Here is a 17,548-nt window from a genome sequence, read left to right on the forward strand (position 1 = left end):
AAATTAAATTGCTTTCCTTTTTAACCTCACGGTTGAGAGAGTTCCAAGTATGATTTCCCCTGCAAAAGACTGGGTGATTGAAGATAACAACGTCAATACCGCTTTAAATTAGCCTGTTTGTCAGGATTTTTTTCAGGTACCATTTTCCGATTGTGATTTTTAAGACTTCTTTTTGAAAAAAGAAAATTGAGAATTAAATTTATAACTTATAAAAACCTGTGTAAACAAAATATTTTTAATAAATAGAACATGTGATTTAAAATATAACTTATTTTCATGAAATGTCAAATTTTTAATCAAACTTTTAAATTTTAAAAAGTCGTGTGCATTTAAAAAGAGCGAAATTTCTTATTTTTTTACATTTATTTAAAACTACATCAGATTTCGAATCTGATATAAAAATCTTTACTAGGCCAAAATAATTCTAAAAATTTCGTTTTCTCGCACGCGTCTGTTATCTGAGCAGCCGTTACGTCACTTCTGCTAACAAGCAGTCCTGTTGTACCGAGCGAATGATTACCTCCCATTTTTACCTCGAGCCTAGCACATTTTGTAAACAAATCAAGCGGGACAACTCGGGTTGATTACTTCCCTTTGATAAAGCTTTGAGAGCCAAATATTACAGCAAGCCAACCCAGCTAATGTCCCTTCTCTTGAATAGACCAACAATGTGAGATGAATCAAGACCTATTGTAATAATGTTTCGGAATTTTAAAAATGTGCCCGTCTTCTCTATTAAAAAAAAAAGTTTGTAAATAGTTTAAACGCCCGAATGATTAAGAAAAAAATGCTATAAAAGAAACGCTTTGTAAACAAAATTGTTTCAAATTAATTAAAACCAGAATTCCTTTCAGGTTATTCTTAGCCCCCCTCCCCTACCCCTCCCCGAAAAAGTTTACCTCCCCCCTCCCCTAGCACGTCTACCACCCCCCCCCCTTCACAAATTAAATTATATAAAAATTAAACGGCTTCCTCACCCCCCCCCCTTTAAATCTCTAAAAAAATTAAGTGCGTCCACAAAAGTTTTAAAAGCTACTCTCCATATCACCCCCCCCCCCAACCTCCACCCAAGAGAAAAGTGTCTAAATGAAATCCTGATTAAACCGCTTGGTGTGAATGGGACAGGGAAGAGCAAGATCGAAACGAATTCAACAGTTGTTGTTTTTAATCTGTGTCAGTCTGTCAGTATGTTAGTCCGTCGAGGGAAGGGGGGGGGGGTTATGTTCGTTTTTTGAAGCCCCTATTATATATTTATGTAGGTTTTATCTAAATATAACTTTATATATATATATATATATATATATATATATATATATATATATATATATATATATATAATATGTATATGTATGTATGTATGTATGAATGTATATCGGAGGAATCTTAAGACCAATGTGTCAGATGCTGGTTTAAACAGCTCCATTAGCTGATGGCAGCTGAATAAGAATCCATGAAAATAAGACAGTCAATATCTCAAACTCCAGCCAACACTTGGCAAATCAATCATTCGACCCGAGCTGTTAAGATCGATCACTTGAGACCTAATCGATCGATTGTGTTAAGTCGGTCTAGGTTTTTTTGGTCTTGGTTCGTGGAGATCCGTGGGTCTAGGTTTGTTTCGACCTGATGGTCTAGGTTTGTGGCGACCAGTTTGTCTAGGTTTGTGGCGATCAGTTTGTCTAGATTTGTGACGGTCAGTTGGTCTAGGTTTGTTGGTCCAAGTTTGTTGCGATCAGTTTGTCTAGGTTTGTTGGTCCAAGTTTGTGGCGATCAGGCTTTGATGCACTAACCTCTATTTTTTCATAGGCGACAGGTCGGAGGGTAGGGAACACGACTGCAAATGCGTTGGACGTTACTGAGTCAACTCAGCTTTAATTGGTACCGTAATATAGTTGGGGAATGTAAATACAGCTGCGTATTACTGCAACTAAACTAGGCCATCATATAAAGAGGTCACAGAAACAGATAAAACTCTTTTTTTTTTAGTTTGCCCCGAATGCGTTGAATGTATATGTCCACTCATCTGTGATGAATACCGTGATATAGTAGGAGTAAATAAAGACGGGAGAGGGTATAAAAGTGATAACATTGGCCCATAACATACCGTTGTCACAGAAGTTGAACTCTGAGATAGAGGAATAATTACATTACTTCAATGGAGAAAAGTAAAGGGGTCCATCAGTCAATACATTAGTCCATAACATACCGTTGTCTCAGAAGCTGAACTCTACTTTATCTGCGATGGAAGGAAAAATACCTTACTTCAATAGAGAAAAGTAAAGGCGTCCATTAGCCAATACCCCTCCCTTCATATACAGAGGTCACAGAAACAAGTGAAATCTACCTTATTTTCCCGTTAGGTAATAAAGATTACCTTTACCTTATGACTTACATGTCACAGAAACAAGTGAAACTTACTTTATCTTCCCGTTAGGGGACTTTGATTACCTTTACCTTTTCACTTACCTTAGACCTAACCCTGTACATGATCCTAGCTCTGGTGCAAGACGCGGTCACAAACCCAGCTGTAACAAAACATCTTGCTAAGCGTGTCCAGGTTTTATACTGCTAAACTAGATGGTGATTGCAGTGTGTGGATCTCTTTCTCCTCCCCCCCCCCCCCCCCATCCATCCCTGTCTCCAGCTCTTGAATTCTTCTTCAGGCGAGAGTTATCAGGTATATTGTCAGTGGTTGGTGTTGTCTGTTGTCAGTGGTTGATGTTTCTTGTTGTCAGTGGTTGATGTTGCTTGTTGTCAGTGGTTGGTGTTGCTTGTTGTCAGTGGTTGGTGTTGTTTGTTGTCAGTTGTTGCTGTTGCTTGTTGTCAGTGGTTGATGTTGTTTGTTGTCAGTGGTTGATGTTGATGTTGCTTGTTGTCAGTGGTTGGTGTTGCTTATTGTCAGTGGTTGGTGTTGCATGTGGTGTCTAACAAGTACATTGTCAGTGGTGTTATTAATGATGTCTTACCGTCGAATCATGCATCTGGTTATGAAACTGTTTAATGTACAAAAACTAAAACATTACTTAATATCGGATTATCTGAATGTATTTTAAATAATTAATAAAATAGCTCTTTACTCAAGACTAGGTTGTCGACCCCGGAAAAAAAATAGACCCAAGTCTTTAAAACAGACCAAAGTCTACATACTTTATCGTTTTTAATGTCAGCTATTTTCGGAATCATTTATAGCTATTTTATATGTGTTTATCCTAGATCTAGTAAGCATATATCATTATTTTTTTTTATTTTAGAGAAACAGCTATGAACTTATATTGATTGGGAATGGTATTAAGGTGGTGACGTCTTCAGTTTGCAGGAATCCATTTTAAATTGGGTATTTTTCTTAAACTTGCATTAAAGTTCATGAACTGTGTTAAAAGAAAGTGTGTCAGTTTTTGTTTTTTTTTGTTTTTTTTTTTGGTTTTTTTTTGTTTTTTTTTTTTTTGTTTTTTTTTTTTGTGATAGATTAAGTTTTTAAGTTTCGGTAGTTATATTATTGATTTATTAGAGCTATCGATCAAGCTCCTTCACTTATTTACTAGCTTTATTTCTTAACTAGGAAAAGAAGTCTTCTTGTTATATGAAATTTCTTTAGTAGTTGAGTGAACGTAGGGGGAACTTCACAAATACGTATCTATTTCTTTTATTTTTCTGGCAAGAGAAAGAAACTAATGTAGGCCCTATACATGTTGACTAACCAGGCTCACGTTTTTCGCCCAAACACTGTGGAAAAAAATGTTTTGAAAAATTATAAACGAAAACTAAATGTAGGTTTAGATAGCATTACTAGATTATTTGCCAACGCTACTTCTGTTATACACCAAAATAAAAATATATGCCAGCCATACCCCTTTCTTATTATATAGTATGTACAATGTCCATAAATATTTTTAGCATACACTGGTCAAATAAGGAATTGATGAGTATTTTTTCAGTGATCATTCAGACTTTTGTTTTTTACTTTTACCCTGGTAGTAATTTGCTAATAGATTATTTTCTCCTAATAATTAGGCCCGGTGATTGCTTGATTTCATCAATGCTTTATTTAATTGAATTTCTTTAGAGCTTTAGCCTTAATTACATTTTATCATTTACCATAGAATTATTAAAAATTCAATGTCACATGACATCTAATGTTTATTTTTTAAATACATTAAATTTGTTTGATTTGAAACATCGTAATGATTTAATTTAATTCCAAAATAGAGGAATAAAAAATAAACAAATTAAAAAATTAAAAAAGAAACCATGTTTTTGTCAAAGTCAAAAGCCAAGGCATGTTTGTGTTTTACGTTTAATTGGATTCTTTCAATACTTTTAACTATTCATAAAAATGTTTGCATTTATTATTTTTACATGTTTAACGGAACACATAGATCTAGTCCTACATGGTAGACAAATCCACCGTAGTCTCTCACTCAGCTAAAACCGCGTACAATTTTTATCTGTGTGGGGTGTTTGGATCGCGTCTGTTGGTACACAGTGCAGTCTTGTAAAACATTTTCCATATTTTACTGGGTCATACCACAAGCAGTGTTACTTTCAGACTTTTTTCTCCGAGGGGGGGGGGCACTTGAAATTTTAGGAGGAGGTGGGGTGAGGGGTGGATTTTTTTTCCGGAGAGCCGGCTGGTAAACAGTGGCCCCTATGCAAAAAGTGTTAGTGGGCCCCTCAGAGGCGTAGCGACACTTCCCGGCGACCGGGGACAAACTTTCGATTTGCACCCCCCACCCCCTCAGACTTTCGATTTGCACCCCCCCCCCCCCCTCAGACTTTCGATTTGCACCCCACCCCCCCCCCCCCCCCGCTCAAACTTTCGAAAAAGGGCCCCTATTTGCCTTGGGCCCCTATGCCTTGCTTACGCTAGCTTTACGGTAGCTACGCCACTGCTGGTAAAAGTATCTATTTTCTATATAAATGCTATTTCGTGCGGGGGGGGGAGGTAAAATATTCTTCGGAAGTCCCCCCCCCCCCCCCCCCCCCCGAAGGGATGCCTGAAAGAAACTCTGACCACTAGGGCCCATCCTGATGGGACCAACTTACATTTTGAGAATTATGTGGTCATTGGTCATGTTCTTAGTCTGAAAATAATTATTTACTTTTTTTTTTTCACGGAACTTAGTCCTTGCTGGTCGTATCATTATTTTTAAACGATGCTCTAAAAATCCTGATTGGTAGTTAGTCGATATTTTCTCGTGACGTAGTAAGCTCGTTAAAAATTTCAATGAAAAGTTAAGCCGTCATTCTAAATTATTTCCAGAAGCATTTTTTTAATACATTTTCGAAAGTCTTTTGTAGAACGTTATTATTGATTTTCTAGCCGTCTCAGACTTTAAATTGCTTTTCTTAGAAAATTCCTAAATCAGTTTTTTAACCTACTGAATTTTCTAATGAGTTTTAGAAAAAAAAATACTTTGAACACTTCGGCTTAGAGGGATTTTCTTACCAAAAAAAATTTCAAACTTTCTTAAAATAATTTCCATAAGCTAATCATTAGCAAAATGATACCTTAGACAATTTCATCTACATAAAACCTAATCATTTATTCTTGTTTATCGCAAACTAGGGTAAAATATAAATTATTTATCTTCTCGACCAACTAATTATTCCACCCCTTAGAGGTCGGGGCTGGTCACGTGATCACTTAACCCACCTAGTTTTCTTAGTTTAGAAGATGGACGTCAATTATTAACAAAATCCTTCTCACAAAGACTGCCCCGCTCTGAGTACAGTTCGATACATGTTCGGAGACCCGGCGATTGGATAGTGGGATCGATGACTAACTAACTTTATTAACGAAGCCGTAGCCAATCAATACATAATTTCAGTGGGAGGTGGAATATGTTGTGATACTTACATTCTAACAATCTAGAAATTAAATTCCCTCTGAAACCTGAGTAGTTCACTTTTTGCTAGAGATTGTTAAAATTCTGAATCAGTCGACGAAGACTTAGTAATACATGCTTCGAGGCACACGTTGCAATTAGTGGGGGCTATTCTAAATATATATATATATATATATATATATATATATATATATATATATATATATATATATATATATATATATATATATATATGCGTTATACATAGCATATATCTTGTTAGTTTTTCTAGGCACGTCCATATGTCCGGATCAATTTTTCCTGAGCTTCTGTTAACGAAGAGATTGTGAGATGAACGCTACGCTCACCCTCTTTTCTTTACGAGAGCATGACATTACCTCACCCAAGGTCACTGGCAACCATTCTTACGCAAATCACTACCCCCCCCCCCCACACACACACACGCAGATCAATTGCCATCTGTTAATAACCCACAAGGCCCACTAACCCCTACCCAAAACAACAGCAGTAGGACATTACCCTCCCCTGGTTGCCGATATTGTTTTACTCTTATGAACATTTGGTGCATGATCGTCTGCTTTGTTTTCTATTCTCTTTAAATTTCAAAAAGTTTTATTGATAAGTCTGTTTGAATTAGCAAAGAGCGGCCATCATTCGGGAGTCCTATTTTCGTCGTCCTCTTAATCTAACATTGACATAAAATATAAATAACCAAGCGACCCAAGATAAATTCTCAGACAATACCCCCTCCCCAACCTTTCAGCTTTATTCTCCACTGATCTAATGTATCCACGCGAGTGTCTTTACCATCTCCAATATATCATTATGAGGTTTACAATAGGGTGTTCAAGACTTCAATTTTATTTTATTTTTAAGGTAACTTCCCTTGACGACATCCGTATTATTACCCAACATAAAGTTTGATTGTGTGGTTTTTTTTTATGAAACATTGCGGTCCAGCTGTATAACTGGAATTAACTTGCTTGAACAACATTCCCGAGCTTTCTATCATGTCAGGGTGACTTCCCGTCGAATTGTTCAAACAGGCTTGTTTTTAAATAAACTGGGTTTCATTAACGAACGCTCACCTTATTTTTTACCCCCAAAAAAATGGTGCGGCGCCACCGGCATTTTCTCTTTTCATGGCTAGACACATCCTTGACCCCCCCACACGACCCCCCCCCCTCACCCACACCACACAGGATAACCGCCAAAACCAGGGACGACATTACGGAAGCCGAATAAAAATCAGTTGAAATGCAAGGAAGCTGGACAAATCAATATCCCGCGGGGGAAGGGGGTGGCCTGCTAATGACAAGTCGAGAGAAATCCGACATTTTGTTGTCATATTTTACAATCTTGCCATAATGGCTGCTTTATTTCTTGGATGATGAATTTTTCTCTCTCATTCAGCAAAATCTTTGAATAGTTTCGTTTTTTAGCATCTTCATATTTTTAATATGAAACAAATGAAGTGCTGGTGTTAGTTGTTTCTATTTTGATTCATATAGTGTAGTTTGAATAATAAAAACAAAGTAATTATTTAATTACTATATTTATATTTAATTATTATAGACATTATTTCATCTTAAAATATAAACAAATTAAGTAGTTCGTTAAATAAAATTCTGCGTGTGATCTTGCATAGAAAAGTAGGTGTATGTCCTAACGTTGTTTCAGTATCATGAATTAATATTGAAAACTTCGTAGAGCAGTCTAGCACCATGTGTTTCTTCTTAACAATTGGTTACTGTTAGATTGATACGACACGTCAAATTACTAGGTGATTATTAACATTTGGTTCCATGTGTGAATAGATATGTGTTAATTATGTTGTTTTGTCTTTTCGTTTGACCGAAAAAAAAGTTACAAAATACTAATAATATCACAAACAATAATTGCTTTGAGCCGCAAGCCAAACTGTCTCGTAGTCAGAAGTCAACATGTGGAGGCTTGATAGAATAGTAGAGTGTTTGGCTCGAATGTTTTGCTTGAAGGTCTCGAGTTCGAATCTCGGAACGGACATGTGACTGTACGACTTCTCTGAGACCACCCAGCTCTGATGGGTACCTGACTTACGTAGGGGGAAAGAAAAGGCGGCTGGGCATAATGCTGACAACACCATACCTTCATATACCGTGGTCAAGAATTATTTGAACCCGTCTTCATCTGTGGATCTTGAGGTCTAAAGAGAAACTCTATTTTTACTTTTTATTCGTAATATCACTTATAACATGCCATTGTGGTATTTCAATGTAATACTTTTACTTGTGACTATCATTATTGTGTGCTTTTTTTCCATATGACAAGTTCTTACATTTCATTGTTATACAAATAATTGTGATACATGTCATCCTACAACTTGAAATTGTGATATGTCAATGCGATACGTGTCATTTGTTACTCCCAATCTTGGTATAACAGTTGAAGAAATTATGTAAAATTTTCTAACGACACGAAATCTAATTGTCGGGTTTTTTTTAAGACTCCAGTCTTATACAGAGTTTCTTCCAGGCATCTCTTCGGGGGTGGGGGTGGGGGGTGCGGGCGGAGAAAGTCTAAATTTCCCCCCCCCCCCTCCGGAGAAAAAGTCTGGAAGAAACACTGGTCTTATATGATCTAATTAAATAATACTCTCGTCGCCCCCAACCCCCACCCCGTCCTTAACCTTGACACCCACAACCCCCCCCCCCCCCCCCATCAATCATGCATATGCTAAAATTATCACACCGCACCTACGTGGGGTCAGAGCTAATCGGATCAGCATCGTTAATGCCACCTTTCAGACCTCGCTACACCAGCCATCACAGACCTTGCTACACCAGCCGTCACAGACGTGGGATGCTCGTCCGTTAAGCGGCAGCCGGCCTAATCTTTAATGGCATCGAGTGAAGTTTTAAGCCTACGCAAGCTTCGTTCCATCTTGAAATTAAGTGTTTTGTTGTTGATGTTGTTTGTTTAGGTTTTTTCATAAACTTTTTTTTCTGATTTTCATTTTCTGATTTTGGCTGCAGAAAAGAAAGTTTGTTTTCGTAGACTATGCTGTGATATGATTTTATGTTTATCTAACACATTAGAAAAAATATAAGCTGTCGTCATATAAGCCAACTATCATAAAACGCTAGACACCTCTACTCTCAAGCTTTTATTTTAAAAGCTATCCTCCTTCTCTTCCCCCCCCCCCTTGACATAAAGAAACACAGCCTTGTGGAATTTAGCACCATTTTAATTATTTTAATTATTTTTATATACAAAATTACTGCCAAGTCACACTGAACCCATTCTTCCCTCGTATTACGTCATAACGACAGGCTGGAACCATCTTATTCCACCCCACCCCCAACATCCATCCCCACTGTTTCTTCCAGATTTGTTCTCCGGGGGGGTACTTGAAATTTTCGGGGGGGGGGGGGCTAAAATTTCCGGAGGCGGACACTGTTAAAAGTATATATTTTCTATAAAAATTACATTTTTTTCGGGGGGGGGGACAGTAGACTCCAAAGAGATGCCTGGAAGAAACTCTGCCCATCCCCCACCCTCAATGTTTTAGACGCCATTTATGTACAATCCCCTAATGATTTCTCTGAGGTCTAACAAGATGGCGTAGCCCACCTTTACGTCATTGCTTCTGCTAAAACCTGCCGACCCCTCTGTGTTCTCGGCCACTCAACGGTCAATAATTACTTCGTAAATGAATGTTGTCCCTTGCACAGAGCCAGCGTTACATGTTATAAAGATTTTCATTCCAACATCAGTTCAATAAAAAAATCGATAATTATTTGTCGCTATTGTGGTGGTAAAACCCCGCATAAAGAGAAGAAAAAAAGACAGGGTCATAATTTGAAATAGTTAATTAAAATAATGTGATATTGTGCAATAAACTTGAAGTCTAAGCAAACATGGATAATATTTATCCTTACAATTTTAACATTTTTTAACAATACGGCTTTTAGTTTTAAGTAGGTCACCAAATTCTTATACTAGCCAGCTAGTCTTTTTCAAACCAAATGTGAATGTGTTTATTAAATCGGTAAAAAAAAAAAGTGACTTACGCTATTGTTAATTTATTTAAAATCGTAAAAACTGATAATGATAGTTTGAGAATTTACCTGACCCTGGCAAACGAGATTTCAAATTTTAAGTTAGAGAAGCAAAGAGACTTACAAGCCCAATTGGTAGTTTTTTTTTTCTGTTGTTTTTTTTTTCACAACATTATGTGACCTACTTAACATACAATAAATACTTTAATGCTAGCAACTAACTGACACACGAGAGTCGTGTATATTTTCATATCAATAAATGGAAAGTGTTTTCTTTTTCCTTTATATGCAGAAATTACAACACTTTAAAATCTTTGGACAAAGTTTCAATCTACAACTAAATATTCTCCTGGAGTAACTGTTTAATTCAGCGCTTGAGTGCTTGTGGTGGGACACAAGTTTTATGTTGACTCGTGAAAAGGAAAACCAATATTTAAAACAAAATTTAAACAAAAAATAATTGCTGACATAGTGAAAACAGTTGGCTTATACGGTAATGGGGACGGGGACGGGGACGGGGGGGGGGGGGTCCTAAAAATCAATTCTGATTTTTGAAAGTGTATATTGTTTCATGCTTCGCAGTTCACAAATTACATATTACTTCATGCTCGTGTGAATCTTGATAGAGGTCTATGCGAATTTTCTAGAAAATGAATAACATATTTTAATGGTTTAATAGGCCTATATGTGGCATAGGAAAGAAGAAACATGTAAGATTAGTATTATATAATATATATATATATATATATATATATATATATATATATATATATATATATATATATATATATATATATATATATATATATATATATATATATCAGGAGCTATAAAAATTGCATTGTGATGAAACTGAACAATTTATTTTTAACTTGCCCTTTTGACTATGGATACTATCCCTTTATACAAGTTATTGATTTGCAGTACATAATATTTGTCTATGTGGTCATTAATCAGCTGCTCGCTAACTCATTAGATGATGCATTAATTAATTAGTTATGTTCTAGCTCAATCAATCGTGTAAATATTGCTCAAACAATTCCCGCGCACTCTCATCCTGTTTGATGTCGCTGGAACGCCAAAATTGTCAAAACAATCTGTGAAATGTTGGTACCTTCGCTGTTTCATTATTCATGTTTTGTTTGAAAAATGGGGGAAGATATGGTCGGCTAAGGGTGAGCGCTTGATTGCTAACAAAATAGCTCCAAGCTCAGACCCAGAGGCGTAGCGAGGGGGGGAGGGGGTGCATATGTCCCCGGGTGCCGACCTTAGGGGGCGCCAAAATGGGTTGGAAAAACAAATTAAAATCTTACTTTAGCTGCAGTTTTGCATTATAAATATAAAAAAATATATTGGGGGTGCAAATTGAAAGTTTAGGGTGGGGATGTGCTAATTGAAAATTGAAAGTTTGTCCCCGGGCGTCGGGAAGGGTCGCTACGCCTCTACTCAGACCCCGGGTTGCTGAAGCTATTGTAGTAAGCTAAGAATAGCAACCTATCCAGCAGAAGTGCATTTTGCTCTTGAGTGGACAAAGGTTATGGGAAAACAGGCATTCAAAAAAAAGCAGACAGGAGTCAGTGTCAACAAGCCAGAGGCGTAGCGACCCTACCCGGCGCCCGGGGGCAAACTTTTCGATTTGCACCACCCGCCCCCCTCAAGATTTCGATTTGCACCCTCCCCCTCAAACTTTCGATTTGCACCCCCCCCCCCCCCTCAAACTTTCGATTTGCACTCCCCTCAGCCTTTCAATTTATTTTTCCAACCCATTTTGGCGCCCCCTAAGGTCGGCACCCGGGGACATATGTCCCCCCCCCCCACCCCCCCCCCCACCCCCTCGCTACGCTACTGCAACAAGCCATATGGCGCATAACATATTGGCACGTACTTAGTTATGTTGGAGGAAATCTTGTCCAATGTTACACTTATGAACGATACGATTCGCAGTGATGTCACTATTGAATAAGCTACACTCCTACCACAGAAGAAAGTTAATTATTGTTAAATATAATGTCATCATAATTTTATTGAAGTATATATTAAATGTATATTAAATGATAATTTACACACACACACACACACACACACACACACATATATATATATATATATATATATATATATATATATATATATATATATATATATATATATATATATATATATATATATATATATATATATAGATAGGCCTATAATTTATATATTATATATGTATAGTATAGTCTATATATAACCAGAGGCGTAGCGAGGGGGCGGGGGTGCGGACCGCACCGGGTGACACCATTTAGGGGGGTGACACCAAGGCAAAAAATAGCAAAATATAAAGAGAAAAATTTGGGGGGGCGGGGTTGCAAATCGAAAGTTTAAGGGGGGGGGTGCAAATCGAAAATTTGAAAGTTTGTCCCCGGGAAGTGTCGCTACGCTTCTTGGGGGTGACACCATTAAGTGCCGCACCGGGTGACACCCGACCTCGCTACGCCACTGTATATAACTATATATAGGCATATATATATATATATATATATATATATATATATATATATATATATATATATATATATATATATATATAAAGGATCGTCCACATATTAAATTTACATGACAGTTGAGCAAGCTAAAACAATACGTACTGCAGTGTATGCATGTAGATTATTTAGATCTAGATTCCCCCCTTAGCAATAGGCCTAGGACTAGGGGTAGAATATGTATCATAAATCTAAGTGACGTTTTGTGTTGTTGTTGTTTTTTTTTTTGTTTTTTTGGTAGATGAGAAATTGATTGGCTAATTTGTTTTAAATTATTTTTAAAACCTTATTTATATCTGAGTCTACATATTGAATACATCTTGGCAAAGAACAGACACGAGATGTTCTCACGTAGGCCTAGCCAAAAAAAAATATAATTTTAAATTCGAAATCATCACCGAAAATAATAATGATTTCACCTTTTATCAATACAAAATGGCGGATGCGGCAGCCCAACGAGAAGCTAGGCGAAAGAAAATATTGCAAAACTCAGAAGATAGAATTAAAAGGATATATGGTTTAAATTCTAATGGTACCTGAAGTTTTCGCTTACCTTTATACTTTATACTTGTTTTAAAAGGCTAAAGCACTGAGTAGACTAGTCTAGTTCTTATGGTTATCGATACACTGAGTGAGTACCGGGTACCGTCCACTCAGTTAAGTGGTGAGTGTCGTCGTCAGTGTAGGTAGACTGTAGTCAGTGTATTGTGTTTCTTTTTCAGTGGGGGGGGGGGGCGGGGGACGACGACGACAATACTATTGTGTTTCTTTTTCAGTGGGGGGGGGCGGGGGACGACGACGACAATACCACTGGTAAAAGAATATATTTTCTATATGAATTATATTTCATTCAGCGGGGCGGTAGACAATAATAAAGACATGCTTCGCTGGGGGGGGGGGGGGGGGGGGGGAGAGATACCTGAAATTAAAAGAAAACACTAAACCGGAAACTTAAACACTGGTCGTAGTGTTTATATTAAGTTTAGGTTAGTGTTTATAGTATTAAAGCTAGAGCCAAAAAATTATTAATAGGGACAAGATTATTTACTAGATTAGATCTAGTACAGTGGTAACCATCGCCATCATACATTCCCACCTTATACTACACACTACCAGAGTGACAAAACTTTTAATAAGGTTTCATCAGCATATTTTTAACCTAAATTTTTTTTTTAAATAAGTTATTTAATTGTAAACAATGCTGGCTCTATACTCCTTTGGAGCTTAGTTGTTGGGACACAGTTTTGTTCACACTAACTCCATCCACCCCTTGGCCTGTTGTATGAACGCCTTGAGTGTATGTTAATCACCCTCCGTAAAAGTGAGATAGAACACACCTTACAGGTATCAGGGTTGTCACTACATTTTGGTAGCCACCGGTTACACTACCACATCAAATGCTGTGGTATTAGGGTTGCCAGGTGTCCAGTTTTGAGCAGACTGTCCAGGATAAAATAAATATAAATACTGGACAAGTATATGAATAATACTCTGTTACCCCCCTTCTTCTGCTTTGCGGCATACCTGAGAAGGGAAGGATGGAAAGGTGTCCAGTATTTTCGGAAAAGGTATCTGGCAACCATAAGTGGTATAGGTATATGGCACTCTTTAAAATGAACATAGGCATCAAAGTGCTCATGGAGGAGCCCAGGGTGCAGCCCATTGCCGGAGAGTTGGCAGTTGCGCCTGTTGCAGCTTGATCATTGAATCAATTAATGCCCCAGACCCCCTGTGCAGGACACTTAATCATCAGATCCCAGGTGCTAAGATAGTAACCATGACCTTCTAAGGAGTATTCTCAACAACTTTCCAAAGCTAGTATTAAGGTGTAGTAATGCATATAAGACAAACATACAATAATTTATAGGCCTATGTATTGTTACTTTCAATTTTTTAAAATAAACATTAAATAGACTTTTAATTCCTGTCATTGCAAATAATAAAAGTGTCTATAATAATTCACAGAAGGTGTTGCGGAACAACCAATACCAACTGAGCAAAAAAATGATGAAGAGCTGCTTGAAAGTTCCCAGCCTCATTATAGCCTTAGAAATAGACATCATAAAACTGTTGCTTCACCACAGATATCAACACATGAAACTCCTCTTATAAATGAGCCACCAGTTCAACCTTCCTTGACTGGTCATAATTCCTCAACATTTGACGATGTGCCGTTGACAAATTTTCACAACACTTTAAGTGATTCACTTCACAATGATGAAAATGAGGCAGAAACCAATGCAGTACCAGAATCAACAACAAAAATAAATACAAATAATAAGATGTCAGACTTTGTCATGGATTCAAAGTCCTTGGAGATTTTAAAACTGTCTGTGTTTGCCTTAACTGCATTTGTCTCTCGGTTTCTACTGAAATTTGGGTTTGGACTGTTTTTACTGCAAGTAAGTTTTAATTGAAATACTTTTTTAAAATTAGAACTTCTTATATAGATATACACAAAAAAACTAGTCTTAAAACCTCTACCCTCAAAGAGTTCCACAAAAATTTTAAAACGAATTACAAGAACTTTATATTATTATAATGAATATAAGGGGTCACCTATTTTATAAATCAAGTTGGAACTTTAGAACACCCACCTCGCCATACCTATATGACCCCTAATCAAATTTTCTATTAATAAAATGTTAACATTTTTTACAGAGTATTTTCTATCCATTCATCTTTCTGGAGATAGCCATAGCTTATACAGTACACACTTACTTTCAGGTACATATGTATAGTATATTCTATATATAGCCTATAAAATATAGCCTATATATAGCCTATAAAATCTCTCTCTTATGTACCATCAATGCATTTACATTTATTTTCAAAATAAATGGTGATATTTGTATTGAAAATTAAAATATCCTCTTTAAATTCTATCTAACTTTCTAGTTAATGTGGTTAATTCTGGTATGCTTGACTTATAAAAACAATCTGTATTTTTATAGCACATACCAGTAATGCAATCCAAAGGAAACATGATGGTAGCTGCTCTCATGTTGTGTGGAATCAAGCAGGATATTCTGGATTCATACACCAAAATAATGGCCCACGTATCTTTGGCTGTCAGTGATTTTTGTGTTTATTTGTTTTTCTTCATTTTTTCTCATGCAGTAATAAAATAATTCCCTGCGGCACTTATTTGTTATTGGGTTGTTATTTTTTCCACTGCTGACTACTATTAGTTTTTAAAATTAGTACAATGTAGTGATGGTTGTTTCATGGGTAATATATAACTTTTGAAGGTAGGTTTATCCTCTAGCTGCATTAGCTACCAGTGCCAGTATACTTTGAACTCCACAACTCCCAATCTGACCATTGTATCACAGGAACCTTCATAACACTTTTTAAAGCATTTTGGAAGTCATAATGACATTCCTATGACATAGTATATATAAAAAATTTAAAAAAGATTGCATATTCCAGATTTTTTAAAAGAGTTATAACAAATTATTTGCCACCTTTTAAAGATAATTTCTAAATGCTTTTTTTACCTTATACTTTTAAGTTCTTTTTTGGTTAGATATACTGACATTACTAACAATCTACTTCAAAAGGTCTTTCAGTTTTAAGTTGTAGATCAAAGCATCCAGATATCTATGGAAAGGTTGAATCATTGTACTATATGTTCTGTATTTTAGAATTAAAAGGATAACAATTATTAGAAATGCCAATAAAGTAATTTTGTAATTATTAGTTGAAACCTATTTTCCATTGGAAAAAAAATTCTTTTTATTGGCATTCTGAAATCAGGGTCCAGCATTAGGGCAATTACAAAACTTTTTTTAAAAAGGCCTCATCTTCATTAGTAAATAGGTTATTAAATTTAAATGTTATTGAGCTTTCATATTTCTGCTCTTTTGAACATGGTAGTTGTGCTTGTTTTACATGAAATAACATTTAACTGCTACAGTAGTTTACACCTGTAAATTAACCCTCTATGTAGTATGTTGTAAAAGTTTTGAAGAAGTAAAAAAAAAACTAAAATTGTGTTTATTTAAATAAGTTTTCATATATACTACTTTTGCATTATATTCCTTTAGTTCAATTCTTTATATTAGCTAGCTAACCCATATTACTAGAGTAGGAGTTTCATTTCATGTATAATCTATATAGGTTCACTATGTTGAATTAAGAACTATTTGTTACCCTTACAAACAAGCTTTTGCTGTTTCCTGTTACATGAGAATTTTGACTTACCTTACTAAAAATAAGAAATATCTCTGCACTAAACTAAAGACATGAACTTACATCTCTGTTATGTATTGTTATTTAATATTACAAGACAATGGGAGCTGCAATGAAATAATGCCCGTAAAAATTTTAGGACTAGGAAAGTATTAATTATAGTAAATTACATGAAAAAGCAAATAACAATGTATGACATTTTAATCTTGGGGATTTATCTCAACCTTATAAAAACAGAAGTATGCTAATTCTTTTGAGTTTTTTGGTTATTTTCCAGTTCATCCTGAAACAGAAACTCTTCTACTTCCTCATTCTTAATTGTAATTTAACATCTTTTGTTGTAATATTACATAACAATCAAATTTATTTTTTGGCATAACAGAAATTTATTGCTTTTGTATATATACTTTCTTTGTTTAACTCTGAAGTAGGCTTCATATTGTAAATAATGTTGAAATTTTATGCTTACTAAGGCAAAATGGAAAAAATACATTGTACTTTAGTGGGTCATTAAACTATAAGTGTAAATAGATCTACTTAGTGCAATATTTCTAATAAAAATCAGAACATGTTCTTTAACAACAGAATTTGTGTTGGTGAATACTTTTGTAATTCTGTTACATTTTAGTAGTAAGCCATTTAATTTTAAGTATGTTTTTAAAATGTGATTATGTTTATCTTGTACTTCAATCATATTTTATTGCAGCATTTTTGCTTTGATCAGTTGGCTGTTTATGCATATGCATTCAAATAAAAATGTCTTTATAAGTACCCTTCTTCAGATTTTCTAATTTGTTTTTGTAATGGAAAAGTGACCAAACACACAGCTTTGGAGAATGATTTATAATTATAGTAAATTATCTGTATTGTTAGTGTTATCAATAGGTTTTCAGTATTTCTTTACATTGCTTACTTTTTTAACACAAGTCATTTGTAGTCCTGT

General features: G+C 35.7%; 1 protein-coding gene across 1 annotated transcript; it reads left to right on the forward strand.

Moving 5' to 3' along the window:
* The first annotated feature begins 12,837 nt into the window (after positions 1 to 12,837).
* LOC131957259 (guided entry of tail-anchored proteins factor CAMLG) lies at positions 12,838 to 17,513 on the forward strand. Its single transcript, XM_059321998.1, has 4 exons — positions 12,838 to 12,943; positions 14,377 to 14,813; positions 15,073 to 15,138; positions 15,366 to 17,513. The coding sequence occupies exons 1-4, from the start codon at positions 12,847 to 12,849 to the stop codon at positions 15,540 to 15,542; spliced, it is 777 nt and encodes a 258-aa protein (XP_059177981.1). The 5' UTR covers positions 12,838 to 12,846; the 3' UTR covers positions 15,543 to 17,513.
* The last annotated feature ends 35 nt before the right edge of the window (positions 17,514 to 17,548 follow it).

The sequence above is a fragment of the Physella acuta genome, unplaced genomic scaffold, assembly GCF_028476545.2.
Source record: "Physella acuta isolate Inbredline_101_S28 unplaced genomic scaffold, ASM2847654v3 ptg000080l, whole genome shotgun sequence".
NCBI lineage: Eukaryota > Metazoa > Mollusca > Gastropoda > Physidae > Physella > Physella acuta.

Bases quoted from the DNA above. Each gene is read 5' to 3' on its own strand.
- LOC131957259 (XM_059321998.1), top strand. From the start codon at position 12,847: ATGGCGGATGCGGCAGCCCAACGAGAAGCTAGGCGAAAGAAAATATTG. The intron at 14,814-15,072 runs GTAAGTTTTAAT...CATTTTTTACAG, and splicing joins TTGGACTGTTTTTACTGCAA to AGTATTTTCTATCCATTCAT. The intron at 15,139-15,365 runs GTACATATGTAT...GTATTTTTATAG, and splicing joins CAGTACACACTTACTTTCAG to CACATACCAGTAATGCAATC.